The sequence below is a fragment of the Schistocerca gregaria genome, chromosome 10 (genome assembly GCF_023897955.1).
Source record: "Schistocerca gregaria isolate iqSchGreg1 chromosome 10, iqSchGreg1.2, whole genome shotgun sequence".
NCBI lineage: Eukaryota > Metazoa > Arthropoda > Insecta > Orthoptera > Acrididae > Schistocerca > Schistocerca gregaria.
Window position 1 is genome coordinate 144,995,977 of NC_064929.1, and position 20,860 is coordinate 145,016,836.

At 42.0% G+C, this 20,860-nt stretch overlaps 1 protein-coding gene across 1 annotated transcript in view; it reads right to left on the reverse strand.

Annotated features, from left to right (window-relative positions):
• LOC126293281 (uncharacterized) overlaps positions 1 to 20,860 on the reverse strand; it is a 626,955-nt gene that overhangs the window by 20,126 nt on the left and 585,969 nt on the right. The window contains exons 7-8 of the mRNA XM_049986403.1: positions 10,118 to 10,243; positions 3,812 to 3,919 (exon numbers count right to left, since the gene is read on the reverse strand). Of these exons, the coding sequence (XP_049842360.1) occupies positions 3,812 to 3,919; positions 10,118 to 10,243 (234 nt within the window). The remainder of the gene's footprint in view (positions 1 to 3,811; positions 3,920 to 10,117; positions 10,244 to 20,860) is intronic.

The following is a 20,860-nucleotide window of genomic DNA, read 5'->3' on the forward strand; positions in this document are numbered from 1 at the left end:
AATATTCTACCAAAGATTACCATGAAAGAATTCAAGAAGGTCCCAAGATAGGTTCATAATCACTGAAATTAGTAAATCGTATTCGCATTCAGTAACTTTCCAGCAGGTAAGATTGTGAAGCTAGCCCTGACCAATATGTAACCTTGAAATGTAATGTCATGACCTGTCGAACTAAAGAGTCAAGGCCTTTATTGTGTACTGATAACAACTTAAACTGGAAAAATCTGACAAAAATAGCTTTCAGACAAAGAATTTTCAATTTCAATGAATTATCATGATTTCTGTATCTTCTATTCTGCAATTCACACTTAAGTGCCTGGCAGAGGGTTCATCAAGCCATTTTCATACTACTTCTCCATCATTCCACTCTTGAATGACATGTGGGAAAAAGGAACACCTAAATCTTTCCGTTTGAGCTCTGATTTCTCTTATTTTATTATTCGAGCTCTGATTTATCTTATTTTATTATGATGATCATTTCTCCCTATGTAGGTGGGTGTCAACAAAATATTTTCGCATTCAGAATAGAAAGTTACTGGTTGAAATTTCGTAAATGTGTCTCACCGCAAAGAAAACCCTTCTTTGCACTTTTCCGATGTTCTCCGTCAATCCTACCTGTTAAGGATCCCATACCGTCCAGCAGAGGACGGACAAGTGTAATGTAGGCTGTCTCTTTAGTGGGTTTGTCATGTGTTCTGCCAACAAAGCGCAGTCTTTGTTTCGCCTTCCCCACAATATTATCTACGTGGTCTTTCCAATTTAAGTTGCTTGTAATTGTAATTCCTAGGTAATTAGTTGAATTGACAGCCCTTGGATTTGTGCAATTTATCAGATTTTTTTAGTACCCATGTGAATGACCTCACACTATTCTTCGCTGGTGCCAATTGCCACTTTTTGCATCATACAGAAACTCTCTCTAGATCATTTAGTAATTGGAATTCATCGTCTGATGATTTTACTAGATGGTGAATTACAGAATCATCTGCAAGCAGTCTAAGGGGGCTGCTCAGATTAACACCTAGATCATTTATGTAAATCCCATCAGCAGATGGCCTATGACACTACCTTGCGGAATGCCAGATATCACTTCTGTTCTACTCGATGATTTACCGTCTATCACTATGAACTTTCTTTCGGTAATGTAATAGTAGTAGAAACAGGGTCTGCTGTAGGTAAATGAGCCTTTCCACTACTGAATAAATTATTTTGATTAGCATTATTATAAACAGTATCTCTTGTGATGCATGAGAGTCATATGGAAATTAAGTTTCCCTCTTGTTTTTTAAATAAGTAAATGTATTACGCTGGAAATGCATCGCTTATGAATCAGAACAGTGATGTAATAATTATATGACAGCCAACCAAGTCTTCCCTGTGAAAAGTGGCGGCCAAGAATTGCAGCTCTTATTCTTCCTCCCCACTGACTGTAAGATTTGGTCTGTGATAAAGTTTCTTAAAGCATAAATTTGAAATTTGCATCAGGTGTACAGGCTGGAGGTCACGAGCAAATAAGTGCTGCGTCATTGGTAGAGGCAATTTTCTGTAGGTCCTCAAAGTGTCCATATTGAAGGGGGCTATGGGCGGTGATTCTGCATCAGTTACAAACGTTTGGAGCTGGTGCAGCAGCACAACACGGAGGTCCATTGCTGCACAGTTATGGATCTCAGCAGCCATCCCACAAGTGTCTGAATTGCTCGTTTGTGAAATTTTCACTAGCATCTGCTGTTCAAGTTAGTTGGTGTCACAAAATGTGACACCTGGGCGCAAAATGAATTGACGTTTCTGCAGTGATAACTGCGATGATGCCAAAGGCCTGCCATGTGTGTAACATGCCTAACAAGCAGCAGTCTATGCACTGGCATCACAGTAGATCTGCAGACAGTGTTGGTGAGAAAAGTGGAGTGCGCGGTTTTCTGGCACAAGAAGGGCATTCTGCTGTGTTGTAACATATCACTCCATCATAAAATGCTGTTTTTTGATGTGGTTGCTACTGGCAACAGTGATAATCTCTAATATATCTTCCATTAAAATATGAACCACTTCTAATAATTCTTTTTATATAATCTCATCTTCGCCAAATTTTATTGATTTTCAGCACAAATTGTTCTGTGTCCTGTCACACTCCCCTTTAAATATATGTGTCTTCAGATTCAGCTTTGTTATCTGGAAGCTCTGGACTGTTGCACCTTGTAATTAAATTTTTGTGGTGGACTGCAGTTTGAGGGACTAAATTACTGCTGCAGTTATGAAATACAATCAACTTCAAGCACTTTGTGACTTTCTGCAAATGAATGGGAAATCCTCCTCCTGCCAATGACTCCTTGTTTTGTGTCACAATGTACAATATTTCAGTACTTAGTAAATAGGGACATTTTGTGTTTATCCAACTTGAGATCAGACCTCAGATTAATAATATTTTTTGAATGTTATGAAGTCTTTTGTTCTACTATGTCGTGACTCAGCATTGTCATTTCTTTCATGGTGCACTGCACTACTCCATAATAGGACACCAACTCAGGTAGATTATACAGTGTCCACATAGGTAGTGTAACTCACATAATACTGTGCTGTCCCACCTCGAATATGAGTGGCATCCATCCACACATGTGACACATGAAAAGAAAAGAAAAAAAACAGCTTGCTTTTTCTAATTACTAAATTATCAAATGGTTTGAAGATCATGACCATCATTCGTCAGCTAAGTGGATGTAAGGTTATACATCACTCTGATGGAGTGTTACTTTACACCACACTACTCACCAATACTATTAAATGCTGTGAAAATTGTGACAAGCCATTCAAGTAAAGAGGTGTGGAGTGCTCAACACACATTTTGTGCTGATCTGTGACAGTGCTTGCCCACATACAGTTCGGCGCACAACAATTTTTTCTCAAGTAACTGCTTCATTATCAGGCATATAGTCCTGGTCTTCATGCCAATGGTTTCCATCTTTTGTTGCATCTCAAGAAACTGCCTGGTCAGCATTTTAATAATGGTGAAAAGGCATTTTAATAATGGTGAAAAGCAGACTGTTACACACCGGTTCCTTTCACAGGCCACAGACAGGAATACAAAAATTGATCACATGATATGACAGGCATAAAATTCTGGTGATGACTCTGATTCAGAAATAGCTCACACATTGTTGTATCAGTTTGAATAAATAAATAAATAACTACAGCAGCTGTCATATGAAGATATACTGATTCTCTGTTCACGACTATATAGTCACATACTCAAGTGCCAAATAATTAGCCTTATTAAATGTAGAAGCCATCCGCCAATATTACAAGCTGTCATCTGTACTTATACTGACTAAAGCATAAAAATGCAACTGTACAAACTTGACAATACACAGTCAAATGTCAAGTTTCAACAATAGGATGAGGATAGGGAACATCTGTGTTTTATTGAGGGATGGCTTACATGTAAAACAAGGTCAGTTGTTTGGCACCTGAGGAGGTGACTTTATACTTGGGAACAAACAGGAGATCAGTAAATCTTCTCATGGGAGCTGTTGTGATTATTTATTTATTTATTCAAGTCAATTTCTACAGCTGTGGCTTTCTCACTCATCCAGTGATTTGTAACTTGTGTATCTATTTTTTTATGTTGAAGAAAAGGGAAATTTAATTACTGAATGATCCAAGTACAATCTATTACAAAAAAAGAAAAGGATGCACCATGAAGGAACTATCCAAAGAGAGTGGAAATTGGTAGATGTGTATAAAGTTTCAGAAAAATGTATTATTTTTCTTAGAGGCTATTAGCTGTCAGTTATATGGAGTAAAGAGTGAGTGGCATGCCCACCTTGGCCATCTGCTGCTCCTGTTGCTTCTGCTGGGAGAACTGTTGCTGCAGCAGGTCCAGGTTCAGCTTGATGTCCTGCAGGAAGCGGATCGCCTCCTCCCGAGTCATCTGCAACAGCGACAGTGTCGGTAAATTTCAAAGCCGTTTCCTCACCTCTTGTTGCACCAATTACACCACTGTGCATTATTGCCCCTGGGGCATACTTCAACTTATCGATGGAGTGCGTGAATGGAAAGGGGTGTGGACATTTGGGGGGGGGGGGGGGGCTGGGTCAGGAGTTCTGTGTTTGGTATGATGATTCTTCTTTTAGTTAGTACCAGAAAATAAAAAAAGGTGAACTTGACTTCCTAAATATTGTTACTATATAACACAATGGTTCATAATGGAACTGGTCAATGTTACACTCTTACTATTTACCAAACATCAATAATTAATATATTGACAGAGAATATCAAAACTAATTAATGAGAGCAATGAAATTTCAAGAATACATTTGTATAGGTAACAATATTATGTGAAGGAAAGTAGCTTCTCACGATATAGTGGAGATGCTGAGTCAAAGATAGGCACGACAAAAAGACTTTCACACTTAAAGCTTTTGGCCAACGGTCTTTTTCAACAATAGACACACATATGTGTGTGTGCGCACATATCACAGAAACACAACTCACACACATGACTGCCGTCTCAGGAAACTGAAACCACACTGCCTATTGTTGACAAGTGAAAATCTTTTTGTTGTCTCTATCTTTGACTCAGCATTTCTGCTATATGGTGAGTAGCAACTTTCCTTCTCATAATATTGTTACATTCCATTGTTTGATTTTTGTCTAGGTAACGTATTTAAGTAATTTACATTGCCAGACCACAGGTTAATGTAAATACTGCTATATTAGCACCCAGTGTAACCACCAGAATGTTGAATTCAGATGTACATGCATTGTGTGGTACAGGTGCCCAATGTAAGTTTATGGAATGGAGTTCAGTCAGCAGTCAGCACAGAGTCAGTTTATCACCATCAACAGTGTCACATGCTCTCGCTTCATGACACGCTGTGGAGAGGTTAATCCAGGAAACTGGAGCAAAGACTGTTGATCAGGAGCTTTATGCCACTCTCTCTCCTCCCCTGCCCTTGCTGTGGCTAAATACTGGCAGGGACAATTTCACCCACCACCAGGATTCAAATTGGCTTGCCACGTAGGCAGGCTTTTGAGACCTCAGCTATGGAGGTGGGTAAACACTGGTCAGTTGTTTTAGTTTCCCTTCATTTACCAATACTGACATGCCTTTCAGTTATGTTACTAGAAAATACCAACCATATTTCTGTAGTGGTTTAGTCAGTGTAATTGGGATGCTACAATGTGAGGTAATTTTTATTTCTTCTTTACTGATTCATGTATGTGCCGAGCGGGATCTCAAACTGTTGATGGATGAACGAAAGGTCATTAAAGTGCCTAATTTCTTAGACAGTGTTACTACCAGTGACAAAATGTGGGGATTTCAGTACAATCTGAAGAGAAGGTGCTGAATGGCACACCCCAGTGTTCTACACAAAAGGAAAGTAATCTCAGAATCAGTTAGTATTGTATACAAAAATACCAACTGAGTAATATTCTGGTAGGAGGAGAAGCACATTTTTGAGTAAATGTTCAAATGTGTGTGAAATATTATGGGACATAAATGCTAAGGCCATCAGTCCCTAAGCTTACACACTACTTAACCTAAATTATCCTAATAACAAACACACACTCATGCCCGAGAGAGGACTCGAACCTCCGCTGGGACCAACTGTACACGTATGTGAAATAAAGGAAACTCCAGGTGGGAATATGAACAATGCAGGAAAAGAAAGATTTCTGCTTAATGTGTCATCTTTACCCTAAGTTGCAAACATGCACAATTGAGACACTTACACAAGCCTTTTGGTGTCAGCCGTCATTGGTAAAAGGGCAACACACGCCATTCATTCACACATACATACAAGATCGCCAGCTCTGGCCACAATGCAACTACCAGTGCATGAGCGGGGAGAGCGAGGAGCACTGTCTGGTATAATGTGCAGGGACTAGTATGTCGATGGGTGCGGCATCAGGAGGATGTGGGGAAGAAGGAGAGGAGCGGAGAGAGATGGATGGGTGTGCTTGCAGAGGGCAGCAAAAAAAAGAGTGTGGGAGATGAGAATGGGGTGGAGGGTTAGTGTGTTATTGTAGGTTGAGGCCAGGATCATTATGGAAGTGGAGAAAGTGTTGTAAGGATAACTCCCACCTGTGCAGTTAAAAAAAAAAAAAAAAAAAAAAAAAAAACAGGTGGTGGATCCAGACGACTCGAATGGAGAAACAGCCACTGAAATCAAGCATGTTATGCTCAACTGCATACTGCTTCATAGGGTGGTCAACTTTGCTCTTGGCCACATTTAGGTGGTGTGACAGATGGTTGGAATTCACACCAGTATAAAAAGCTGTGTGTGATTGCAAGAAAGCCCATGTATTTCATGAGTTCCCTGGCCTCTGATGGGGTAGGATAGGGCTGTGACAGGACTGAAATAGGAAGTTCTGAGTGGGTGGATGCGCAGGTCTTGTACCTGGGTTTTCCACAGGCAACAGGTTGGGGTTGGGATTGGGATTGGGACTAGACTAGGATGTTGTGGAAGTTGTAATACCACTGTAGGAGGGGGTGGAAATGATACCGGGTAGGGTGTCCCTCACTTCAGGGCACAATGACAAATGTCGTATTTACTCGAAATCAATGAATAAAAAAATCCCCGAACCTAGGCGGCACCTGAAATTTGAGATTCAAAATTCAAGGGGAACAAATCGAAACAAAGTTGGTCCATTGTAATATGAGACACAATGTAGGTCGAATAATGACGATACAGCTACAGTAGTTTCGTTCGAGTCGTAAGCTTAGCATTTAAGCAGTACCAGGTAGCCATTGCTATGCATCAGGTGCTCCGTCCGTATTTATACGGATACCCTTCCCTTTTCACGCGCTTCGTCTGCTTTGAATTGATTGCTCATTTTTCTTTGATTTGATAAGTGCTGTTCTTTTCGTTAAGGTGTTTACGTCACTCTAAGCTGAAAATGCATTACTGTACTGTGCCATGCATTGTTTGTCGCATTAGCGAAACAATAGCAAGAGACTGCTATTTGTTGTTACTTACACTGCTGCTTTCTTTGATAATGATCAACAAGAACCAAATAATAGAATGCGTGTGATAGAAGATGTTCTGGACGAGCGCTTAGCGGAAATTTTTCTCCGTTTGAAAATCTTTGGACGCTCTTTAGTACATTACATTCTGCACATTAGTCATCATCTTAGATTTAAAAATCTAGTCAATTGCTGTGCTTCATTTCTGACTGTATCACTACTAGGTATAAGATTAATATGAATACGCGTATAAACATGACATGATATGTGTATTCCTCCGCGTGTGCTGTTGTCTCATTCTAGTTTCGTAGTTTATTAGGCGGACAGGATTTAAATGAGATAGCAGAAAACATGAAAGAATACATGGCAAAATATTTATATTCGTATTATTTTTATAGTGAAGAGAATACTGCAAGTGATTCACAATTCATAAAGTTCCTATTAACAACCGTCTCTTCTCACAGGTAGGAAAAAAATTCAGAACGTAGAGTTGGCCATATTGACAAACATCCCAAACAGTCTTGCCAGTCAGATTTTCGTAGTACATTGAAATGCTGCTACATTCGAAGATGACCAATAGGGAATTTGTATTTACTTCATTGGATATTGTATAAAATGCAGTGGTCGATTCTCGGGGCGGAGAAAAAAGCTCGTCTGCCACCTTTTTTAAAAAATTTAATTACTGACGCAGAGGTCTTGGCGCCGGTATTTACCTTTGTGCCTGCAAAGTTTGCCTGTGTAGTGCTACATATATTCGACGGCAAAAGTTAGTTGTGGTGGCACCTACCAACACTTTTCAGAACTTCCGCTTACTTTGCACTCGATTCTAAGCCGCAGTCGGATTTTTGGATTACAAAATCCAGAAAAAAAGTGCGGTTTAGATTCGAGTGAAAACACTTTGCACTCGATTCTAAGCCGCAGTCGGCTTTTTGGATTACAAAATCCAGAAAAAAAGTGCGGTTTAGATTCGAGTGAAAACACCAATGAAAGCCCTGGTGAAGGATGTTGTTCTAATTTGGGATGGTACTGGGTGACGAAGGGGGACACTCATTTGTGGGTGGTTCTTGGGGATGTGAGAGCAAATGGCATGGTAGAGCTGTTTGCCGACTAGGAGGAGGAGGAGGAGGAGGAGGAGGAGGAGGAGGAGATTAGTGTTTAACGTCCCGTCCAACACGAGGTCATTAGAGACGGAGCACAAGCTTGGATTAGGGAAGGATGAGGAAGGAAATGGGCCGTGCCCTTTTGAAGGAACCATCCAGCATTTGCCTGAAGTGATCTAGGGAAATCACGGAAAACCTAAATCAGGATGGCCGGACGCGGGACTGAACCGTCGTCCTCCCGAATGCGAGTCCAGTGTGCTAGCCACTGCACCACATCGCTCGGTTTGCCGACTAGGTCTGCGGGATAGTGATTGTCTGTGAAGGCCGGGGTGAGACCCTCAGCATACTGAGGAAGGGAGTTGCTGTCACTGCAGATATGCTGTCCTCAAGTGTCAGGATGTATGGGAGGGATTTTTCCGTGCCGAAGGGATGACAGGTGTCAGAACACAGGTACTATTGGAGGGTGTAAGGTGTAGATGGAGTCATCAGAGAGGAAGTGGAGAACATCTAGGAAGATGGCACAAGCCAAAATGATTGATGAGTGTCCAGAGCAGGAATTGTTGGTCACCTCCCCTGGCCCTCCTCAGAAGTCTTCAACCACACTAAAACGTGTGAAGATGATAAAACAGAGTCACTACAGGCATGATGGATAAGTTGATTCGTAATGGTATAACTTTTGCCTAGTTTGGTGCTGAACCCGATCACACACACACACCATTGTTTGAGCATTTGCTCCATTGTGTGTCATATAAAGTTATTAGGACAAGTTAAAAAAATCGATGATGCTGTTACTTCTAGCAGACTGACTACAGGTACATTGTGAAGGCCAGTACACTCCTGGAAATGGAAAAAAGAACACATTGACACCGGTGTGTCAGACCCACCATACTTGCTCCGGACACTGCGAGAGGGCTGTACAAGCAATGATCACACGCATGGCACAGCGGACACACCAGGAACAGCGGTGTTGGCCGTCGAATGGCGCCAGCTGCGCAGCATTTGTGCACCGCCGCCGTCAGTGTCAGCCAGTTTGCCGTGGCATACGGAGCTCCATCGCAGTCTTTAACACTGGCCGTCTTCCGCTCACGCCCCAACATCGTGCAGCCCGCCTCCAGTGGTGTCGCGACAGGCGTGAATGGAGGGATGAATGGAGACGTGTCGTCTTCAGCGATGAGAGTCGCTTCTGCCTTGGTGCCAATGATGGTCGTATGCGTGTTTGGCGACGTGCAGGTGAGCGCCACAATCAGGACTGCACACGACTGAGGCACACAGGGCCAACACCCGGCATCATGGTGTGGGGAGCGATCTCCTACACTGGCCGTACACCTCTGGTGATCGTCGAGGGGACACTGAATAGTGCACGGTACATCCAAACCCATCGTTCTACCATTCCTAGACCGGCAAGGGAACTTGCTGTTCCAACAGGACAATGCACGTCCGCATGTATACCGTGCCACCCAACGTGCTCTAGAAGGTGTAAGTCAACTACCCTGGCCAGCAAGATCTCCGGATCTGTCCCCCATTGAGCATGTTTGGGACTGGATGTAGCGTCGTCTCACGCGGTCTGCACATCCAGCACGAACGCTGGTCCAACTCAGGCTCCAGGTGGAAATGGCATGGCAAGCCGTTCCACAGGACTACATCCAGCATCTCTACGATCGTCTCCATGGGAGAATAGCAGCCTGCATTGCTGCGAAAGGTGGATATACACTGTACTAGTGCCGACATTGTGCATGCTCTGTTGCCTGTGTCTATGTGCCTGTGGTTCTGTCAGTGTGATCATGTGATGTATCTGACCCCAGGAATGTGTCAATAAAGTTTCCCCTTCCTGGGAGAATGCATTCACGGTGTTCTTATTTCAATTTCCAGGAGTGTATAAATTGACCTCCCATTCCCCCACATAGCCCAAGTGTACAAACTGTCACTTTACTCACAGCCACTAATTAAATAACAGAGAACTGTAGTAATGATCTTCTGCATTGTCATATCCTTCATAGATTGATACAGTTCTCAGTTTAGTACATGGTGCATCAAATTGTTTTTGCATGGATATACTCACCAGTCCTTCCTGCAAGAACTCTTCGATGGCCAGCGTCACTCCCTTCTCATCTCCGGTCCAGAACACGTACTCTGCCATGTCTTGTGGTGAATACTGGATCCCAGCATACGACGACAATTTGTCACCCTGTGGACAGTGCAAACATTTAGAAACATGTCTCTTTTTTCCTTACTAGAAAACATACATACATACATGTACTATCACAGTTATAGGCATGCTGCACCACTGAATTATTGTGCCATTATTACATGAGGAGGTAGGGAAGAAACTTCTCACAATCTGCATGGGCTACCGTACACTACAAATATGGGACTTCCAGTAGTGTTGTATGGAAGTGAGGTTTTGAGACACAAAAATAAAGATGGCAGTGAAATACAAAGAGTAGTGGTTAGGTTTTAATGGAGCATAGGAAAAAGGAAATTCTGTTTCAGACCAAGACCCAGGCTGTAAATACCAATATATATTTCACCACCTGAAGATGATGGTGTGAACCAAAACACACACAGTGGTACAGTAAATGATATAGTCACATTACCATTAATGTTTTCAGAATGGCACATACTGTTCTGCTGTAGACAGCATTGAAACATAGCAGCGGTATGTCCACTTACTAAAATACTACTAACATATTTTTCTTTTCTGCTTTCTGTTCCATATGTAATACATAGAAACCTTCAAAATCTTTGTCAAGCTCTTGGTCTGCAGAATGTTTGGATCATAGAATGCAATAATTTCGAAATTTCAGTTATATTCTTGATGGGGCGGGGGGCTTTTAAATCCCAGTGCGTCCTCTAGCTTCCACTTGATTCTATTATATTATCTTTGTAAATATTTAAAGGCATTACGTTGAATGTCTTTGCTAATACGTATCTACAGGGTGTTACAAAAAGGTACGGCCAAACTTTCAGGAAACATTCCTCACACACAAAGAAAGAAAATATGTTATGTGGACATGTGTCCAGAAACGCGTACTTTCCATGTTAGAGCTCATTTTATTACTTCTCTTCAAATCACATTAATCATGGAATGGAAACACACAGCAACAGAACGTACCAGCGTGACTTCAAACACTTTGTTACAGGAAATGTTGAAAATGTCCTTCGTTAGCGAGGATACATGCATCCACCCTCCGTCGCATGGAATCCCTGATGCGCTGATGCAGCCCTGGAGGATGGCGTATTGTATCACAGCCGGCCGTCCACAATACGAGCACGAAGAGTCTCTACATTTGGTACCGGGGTTGCGTAGACAAGAGCTTTCAAATGCCCCCATAAATGAAAGTCGAAAGGGTTGAGGTCATGAGAGCGTGGAGGCCACGGAATTGGTCCACCTCTACCAATCCATCGGTCATCGAATCTGTTGTTGAGATCATACGAACACTTCGACTGAAATGTGCAGGAGCTCCATCGCGCATGAACTACATGTTGCGTCGTACTTGTAAAGTAGCACAGGTAGAGTATCCCGTATGAAATCATGATAGCGTGCTCCATTGAGCGTAGGTGGCCGACGAAACTAAAATGAGCGTTTCCGGACACATGTCCACATAACATATTTTCTTTCTTTGTGTGTGAGGAATGTTTCCTGAAAGTTTGGCCGTATCTTTTTGTAGCACCCTGTATATTCTATACTTTTATCATCAAAAATAAAAGCAGAAAAATAGCTGTGTATTTTAACATTTTATGGTAATTGTTCTCGTTGTATATTTAAACAGGCCTTGGCAAAACAGTTTTTGAAAGTTGCGAAAATTCATGACAAAGCATTCTTATTGCAACCTATATATTTTCTCAATCAAACCATCATTGATAACTGATGGACACCCGCTCCTCGCCAGCATTACTGAATGCACTTCAGTCTGTGGGCTCAGAGATAATCTTAAGCATCATTAACAATTGTAAATACCAGTCAGGCTGTAATGCCATCAACAGAAAGACAATGAACCAGAGAGACGAGTGCTTCACTTCTTTTGTCAGGCAGTGTATTTTAAAAATATGTTCTGAACCATTCTGTTGTAGAGTGAACTTTTAGAAGTAGAAGGCTACTGAGGAATGTGGTTTACAGGTCAACAAACTTGCAACATCACTATGCACAGCCAACATAGCTCTGGTCAGGCCTATTGGTGGGTGGCCGTTAGTGCGCTGCTGTCATACTATGACACACAGGCACCTCTATTACCAAAGTCATTTCTGCTTCGGTCAAAAACAAAGGACTTATGTTTTTGTGGTGAAATGTTGATTCAGGCTGTGTCAGTCACATCGTTATGGAAGCAACGTACGTGTTGTTATTTGCAGCCTACAGTATGTAAATTTTAGACAGCATTAGGGCCGTGCGGGATTAGGCGCTGCAGTCATGGACTGTGCGGCTGTTCCCGGCGGAAGTTCGACTCCTCCCTTGGGCGTGTGTGTGTGTGTGTGTGTGTGTGTTTATCCTTAGGATAATTTTGGTTAAGTAGTGTGTAAGCTTAGGGTTTTCTTGAAGAAACTAATTCTTTGCTCACCTAACAGGCATTGTGAGCCCCACAGGTTTTTGTTTTTTTTTTTTTTTTTTTACGATTTTCAATATGGTTGTTAGCGACTGTACTAGTTTCAACATACGATTATACAGCCAAACCCCTTGAAAATTACTGTTTGGTACATTGACCCAGGTTTCGACGCCTACTAAGGGTGTCTTCATTGGAATGAAATTTAGATAAATCCTATAAAATAATCATCATTGGCTTTGGGTCTATGTCCCACTTCGACGCGGGGTCGGCCTTGTTTTTATTATTTCGCTGGAAGAGAAATTCTTCTATAATTTTTCAGCCGCTGGTGAGTGTATGTTGTCTTATTCTCGGCACGTAGATGACATTTTGATTATATACATTGTTTCCTGGGAATGAGTTCGGCACTTGTTTGACATTTTTTATACTCTGCATGAAAAAAATCAGCTTCGCTTGTGAATTAGGAAATGACGACCGTCAGCTTAATTACTTGGACCTCAGTACTGCTACTGACGTCAACAACAACAACAACATACTTACTGCCGGTATTTTTCGAAGAGCCACTACCACAGATCAAATTGTGTCCGTTCGTTGAGTGCACCCCCATTCCCATAAGAAAGCATTTTTTCACTCAGCCATTCATTGTACTGTTTACGTACCGTCGCCAACTGATATGCTTAATGAAGACTATTGCAGTTAATAACGGCTATGATCCCACGTTAATTGAAAAGATCTCCAAAGTTAAGACTGACGCTTAAGTCCATTTTTGGCAGCAGTGCTGTTTCTGGCAGTAATTTCATATAAAATTCGTCGTCTTCTGACTGAATCCATAGTTTGTGAATGAAATATTTTTGCAATCTCGAGTTCACAGCTGCTCCTATAAAATCAGTTGGGATACGTGTCCCGTTTATTATATAGGACAAACTGGAAGGTCTTTCAGTATCAGACACAAGGAACGTGTATTGGTGAAAAGAGGCACTAACGTACACAATTCCACTTTAGCGCATCATCTGCTAATTTCCGGAGACAAACCGAAAATCATTGAAGAAATTTACATAGAGAAAAGAGAGGTCATAGGCTCGATGAATTCGGAAGAGTTGGAGATCTCAAGCGTATTTGTAAGAACGATGGCCTCATCCTCAGTGACTGCGAAACAAAAATTTTGCAAAGGTTTCAATCCACTGCCCGCGGGATTCTGATTCCTTAATTGTACTATATTGCCTTGCCTCTTGTCCTTTACATAATAATAATATCTGTAGAGCCTAATAGATGGCTCTTACTTGTACTTGACTACTGTGTATTTTCAATAACATATTAAGCTATCTTCCTTGTTTTCAAACAAATATAAACTGTGGTTTTCTTCAGTTATTTCTCTTGTAATGTTTCAAATGGGCACAGATCACTGTCCGCTGCGCACCTTGTATTGATAGCAATGTAAGCCATAGGGCCGATCTGTCTGATGTTCCTAGCTAGGCATAAGTGGCAAAGGCTGGAACGTTTTATTTTATTTTGTGACTTCAGCATGGCTAAAATCGGACTATTGTTTTTTCGCAATGTAATTTTTATGTAAGTAACCTTTGTACCGCTTGACAATTGCCCTCTTGGTTAATGCATTTTTTGGTCACACTAAACTTTCTCCTGTATTATTTTATAGGGTGTATCAAAATTTCATTCTGATGAAGACACCCTTTTAGGTGTCGAAACCTAGGTTAATGTACCAAACAATAATTTTCAACGGGTTGGCTGTATAATCCTATGTCGAAATTTTAGTGAATGGTTTTCACTAACCCAAGTTTTGCTATGCCATTTCACTGCGTTCGTTTTTCTGACATTGGGTACTCGCCATTGTTGTAAAATTAATAGAATGTCCACCTGACAGCGATTTTTTCGTGGAAAACTGATTGTGATAGATTTCTCCTCACGACACGCACAGTGGATAGTTCTTCAACCAATGCCACAAATTGCCTGTACGGTAGCAAGTTTTTTGTTGTTGTTTCGTTTTTTTACTATTGCTTCGCCCCTCCCCTGCATATCTCGATGTTGTTGTTGTTGTTGTTGTTGTTGTTGTGGTCTTCAGTCCAGAGACTGGTTTGATGCAGCTCTCCATGCTACTCTATCCTGTGCAAGCTTCTTCATCTCTCAGTACCTACTGCAACCTACATCCTTCTGAATCTGCTTGGTGTATTCATCTCTTGGTCTCCCTCTACGATTTTTACCCTCCACACTGCCCTCCAATACTAAATTGGTGATCCCTTGATGCCTCAGAACATGTCCTACCAACCGACCCCTTCTTCTAGTCAAGTTGTGCCACAAGCTCCTCTTCCCACCCCATTCTATTCAATACCTCCTCATTAGTTATGTGATCTACCCATCTAATCTTCAGCATTCTTCTGTAGCACCACATTTCGAAAGCTTCTATTCTCTTCTTGTCTAAGCTATTTATCGTCCACGTTTCACTTCCATACATGGCTACACTCCATACAAATACTTTCAGAAACGACTTCCTGGCACTTAAATCTATACTCGATGTTAACAAATTTCTCTTCTTCAGAAACGCTTTCCCTGCCATTGCCAGTCTACATTTTATATCCTCTCTACTTCGACCATCATCAGTTATTTTGCTCCCCAGATAGATTACTAAATGAGACACTTAAAGTGGTAAAGGAGTTTTCCTAATTCCCTCAGCATCACCCGACTTAATTCGACTGCATTCCATTATCCTCGTTTTGATTTTGTTGATGTTCATCTTATATTCTCCTTTCAAGACACTATCCATTCCATTCAACTGCTCTTCCAAGTCCTTTGCTGTCTCTGACAGAATTACAAAATCATCGGCGAACCTCAACATTTTGATTTCTTCTCCATGGATTTTAATACCTACTCCGATTTTTTCTTTTGTTTCCTTCACTGCTTGCTCAATATACAGATTGAATGACATCAGGGAGAGACTATAACCCTGTCTTACTCCCTTCCCAACCACTGCTTCCCTTTCATGCCCCTCGACTCTTATTACTGCCAGCTGGTTTCTGTACAAATTGTAAATAGCCTTTCAGTACGTGTATTTTGCCCCTGCCACCTTTACAATTTGAAAGAGAGTATTCCAGTCAACATTGTCAAAAGCTTTGTCTAAGTCTACAAATGCTAGAAACGTAGGTTTGCCCTTCATTAATCTAGCTTCTAAGATAAGTCGTAGGGTTAGTATTGCCTCACGTGTTCCAACATTTCTACGGAATCCAAAATGATCTTCCCCGAGGTCGGCTTCTACCAGTTTTTCCATTCGTCTGTAAAGAATTCGCGTTAGTATTTTGCAGCTGTGACTTATTAAACTGTTAGTTCGGTCAACTTCTGCTTTCTTTGGGATTGGGATTATTATATTTTTCTTGAAGTCTGAGGGTATAGCATTTCTTGATAGCATGGGTTTTTGAATTTGCTTTGCTGTTGGAACTCAGTTGCCTTTTTCAGTCGCGTTCTTTCTGCTGCCCAAGCCTTTCTTGTTTGGGAGTCCGACCGACTTTGCGCAAGAGAGTCTGACTTCGTGTAATATGAAACTGGGAACGAACACTTCCACACAGTAATAAGAAAAAAGGTATACACAAACAATATGGCAAGATACTTTCTCACTTCGTGTTAAACTGCTGGAAATCAATAAGGCAATGAAAACAGAAAAACCTACACACCGCCTCGCTACGGGCGCTCGGACTAGGTAACTTCGGATTTTCCGCGTTGCCATTTTGGTACAAGTATGTGTGTAAAAGAGAGGAAGGGTAGCGAGCGAGACGCGGGACTAGGAACAAGTGCGGCATCGGCACGCTTGCAGCCACCCGGCGCTCACAGCGACGGGCTAACTCAAGTTCACGCCAAACCGAGTTAACAGATTTGAAAGTTTGTGTAAACCGAGTTGCGACGAAAAAACTGAGATAACACTCAACGCTGTTCTTTATTTTACCTCTTCGCAGATTACGGTTCGGTTCAGTCAACCAACCAGAACTTCGTGGTTTCCCAACAGCGATTATAGGTATACTCAAGAGTGTGATGCGAACTACACAGGGCGTAATTTTTCACCTTTCCATTTGCTCTTTTGAAGAGAGACTTGTAAATCATCTGAAACTTGCTGCTTAGATTTTGACAGCTGTCGGCAGATAGTGAGGTAGTGAAATTGCGAGCATGGCTACGTGGTGTGTTGCAGGCACCAATTTTGAATCATCCGACATGAAATTTTGAAGGTGATAATATTCGCGGAATTTGTGCTGTAATGGTTTGTCGGCGATGTGACGATCTTAAGGTTGCCAAATGCCTCGTGAAATGTATGAACTGTCGCTGTGCTACAGGCCGCAATCAGAAAATTCTGAGTGTCTCATTAGTAAGGATTTCGACAACGGTCTGGTGATTTTAAGGTAGCCAAATACAGGACGGAGCAGAGAAAACGCATGTTTTTCACTACTGCATCACTGGGACACGGTTTGATAAAAATAATAAAAACAAGTATTAAGTGATAGATTTGTAATGCAGTTTTCAAATATACATAATTTAATTAGGTTCGAAAAATAACGTCTTGGAGATGACGTCCTCCTTGCTGGATGCAAATCTTGATCCTCTCTCGAAAGTTACGCATGGCTCTCACCAACATTTCATTCGGCACGGCATCAGTTTCGTGACGAATGGAATTCTTCAGGTCATTGACTGTGCGGGGCTTGTTCATGTAGACATTAAAATCAAAAGTTCCCCACAAAAAGTCGTCGCATATCGACAAGTCGGGGGGGGGGGGGGGGGGGCAGTAAACATCACCATATCTCGAAATAACATGTCCTGGGAACATCTGCCGAACCACTTCCATTCCATGGATGCTCCCACCGTGTGAGCTGTTGCATCGTCCTACTAAAACCATATTTCTCTCATTTTCATTTGACGCCTATCAAGTTCTGGACGAAGAAAATTGTTTAACATTTTAACGTAGCGCGCTGATGTCACAGTAACAGTAACAATCCCCGTCTTTGAAAAGCAGCACCACACTGTTACTTTCAAACTGTGGAGAGGTCTTTGGTGTAATTCGTGTGGGTTCTCCGGCGCCCAATGCCGACGATGTTGAACATTGGCGTAACCGTCTACATGAAAAATGTGCTTCGTTACATCACCTGACAGAACTCTCTGCGCTGCACAAAATCCCCTTCACTAAGCTGCTGGACGATCATTACCTTGTACGGAAGACCATCACGTAAGCTGCGGTGAAGCGAACGGCGTGACATACCCAGCGCTATAGACTGTCGTCTCGCGGTTCTAGGCGCGCAGTCCGGAACTGCGCGACTGCTACGGTCGCAGGTTCGAATCCTGCCTCGGGCATGGATGTGTGTGATGTCCTTAGGTTAGTTAGGGTTAAGTAGTTCTAAGTTCTAGGGGACTGATGACCACAGCTGTTAAGTCCTATAGCGCTCAGAGCCTACACGATCGTTTCGGACAAACAAGAACTGCCGTCCTCACTCGGTCTACATTTTCCGGAGTACCAACTGAACGGGAAAGACCAGGTGGTTTCTTTTTCATCGCAGACCCAGTACTTTTAAACGCTGCAACCCATCGGAGTACGGTATTTCGATCAGGCACTGCGCCTCGACGTCCATCTCTAAAATTTTGACGCAAAAGACGTTGCACTGTGACAACGGAATCGCTGTTTCTAAAGTACTGCTCGAACACACGATGCTCTACGTTCCAGCGCTCCATAGCGACTGAAACTGCGTTGTATGGGCAGTCTTCCGACATTCATTTAAGGTCAATACCCACCCTCTCGTCGCCGCGTAGCAGCGGTTCAAAAAAACATGCGTTTCCTTTGCTCCGCCCTGGACCACAGCTCGAACATAAATGTTGTAAAGTTACCGCTTCGTCATCATTTCCCTGTCACTTTTGAGTGCAGTGGCGCTAATGTTCTCTATAGCCCCACTTGTAAATAACACTTATCAAACGCTTCACGCATATGAAACATAGTAATTCTTTACAGACGAATGGAAAAACTAGTAGAAGCCGACCTCGGGCAAGATCAGTTTGGGTTCCTTAGAAATGTCGGAATACGTGAGGCAGTACTGACCCTACGACTTATCTTACAAGCTACATTAAGAAAAGGCAAACCCACGTTTCTAGCATTTGTAGACTTAGAGAAAGCTTTTGACAATGTTGACTGGAATACGCTCTTTCAAATTCTGAAGGTGGCAGGGGTAAAATACAGGGAGCGAAAGGCTATTTACAATTTGTACAGAAACCAGATGGCAGTTATAAGAGTCGAGGGACACGAAAGGGAAGCAGTGATTGGGAAGGGAGTGAGACAGGGTTGTAGCCTGTATATTGAGCAAGCAGTGAAGGAAACAAAAGAAAAATTCAGAGTAGGTATTAAAATCCATGAAGAAAAAAAAAAAAAAAAAAACGTTGAGGTTCGCCGATGACATTGTAATTCTGTCAGAGACGGCAAAGGACTTGGAAGAGCAGTTGAACGGAATGGACAGTGTCTTGAAAAGAGGATATAAGATGAACATCAACAAAAGCAAAACGAGGATAATGGAATGTAATTGAATAAAATTGGGTGGTGCTGAGGGAATTAGATTAGGAAATGAGACACTTAAAGTAGTAAAGCAGTTTTGCTATTTGGGGAGCAAAATAACTGATGATGGTCGAAGTAGAGAGGATATAAAAAGTAGACTGGCAATGGCAAGGAAAGCGTTTCTGAAGAAGAGAAATTTGTTAACATCGAGTATAGATTTAAGTGTCAGGAAGTCGTTTCTGAAAGTATTTGTATGGAGTGTAGCCATGTATGGAAGTGAAACATGTACGATAAATAGTTTAGACAACAAGAGGGTTGGATTTTTTGGGGAAGGAGACCAGACAGCGAGGTTATCAGTCCCATCGGAATAGGGAAGGACGGGGAAGGAAGTCGGCCGTGCCCTTTGAAAGGAACCATCCCGGCATTGGCCTGGAGCGATTTAGGGAAATCAGGATGGCCGGACGCGGGATTGAACCGTCGTCCTCCCGAATGCGAGTCCAGTGTCTAGACAAGAAGAGAATAGCTTTTGAAATGTTGTGCTACAGAAGAATGCTGAAGATTAGATGGGTAGATCACATAACTAATGAGGAGGTATTGAACAGAATTGGAGAGAAGAGGAGTTTGTGGCACAACCTGACTAGAAGAAGGGGTCGGTAGGTAGGACATGTTCTAAGGCATCAAGGGATCACCAATTTAGTATTGGAGGGCAGCGTGGAGGGTAAAAATCGTAGAGGGAGACCAAGAGATGGATACACTAATCAGATTCAGAAGGATGTAGGTTGCGGTAGGTACTGGTAGATGAAGAAGCTTGCACAGGATACAGTAGCATGGAGAACTTGTGAAGGCATTGCTAATTACGCACATAACATTTTGTTTCGTGATTTTCTTTAGATTTCTATTCTTTTTCTTTTGTTCATATGGGCATTTCTAATTGTGATTATGTAAGAAGGTACTGTGGTTTTTAAATGTAAAGATGTGATTGGGATTATTTCGTTTGCCAAGGGACAAATATGTTTCTTGCTTTGTACCTGCGGTAAAGTTTGTAGAGTTCTCTTTTGGAATATTATTAATTGTGAAAAATGCAGTCAACAACATTTTTTCAAGATTTATGTAATTTACGATAACGATACAACATATATAGACAGGGGACAGAGAAAGTGATGTCGAAAGGTTGTTGTTGTGCAGTAGAGGGGACGGTGGATGGTGTGTCTGTGAAGCGTGCGCGGAAAAATAGTACTTTGTTTTATGAAAAGCATACGTAATTGTGTATACAGTGATACCGAACTATCACATTGTTAATTCTATTTACCACTGCGGTGTGTAATGCCATCGCCAGCGAACTTTACGCATTGGGAGTGATTTAAAATGGAATGATCATATAAAGTTGATCGTCGGTAAAGCAGATGCCAGACTGAGATTCATTGGAAGAATCCTAAGGAAATGCAATCCGACAACAAAGGAAGTAGGTTACAGTACGCTTGTTCGCCCAATGCTTGAATACTGCTCAGCAGTGTGGGATCCGCACCAGGTAGGGTTGATAGAAGAGATAGAGAAGATCCAACGGAGAGCAGCGCGCTTCGTTACAGGATCATTTAGTAATTGCGAAAGCGTTACGGAGATGATAGATAAACTCCAGTGGAAGACTCTGCAGGAGAGACGCTCAGTAGCTCGGTACGGGCTTTTGTTGAAGTTTCGAGAACATACCTTCACCGAAGAGTCAAGCAGTATATTGCTCCCTCCTACGTAT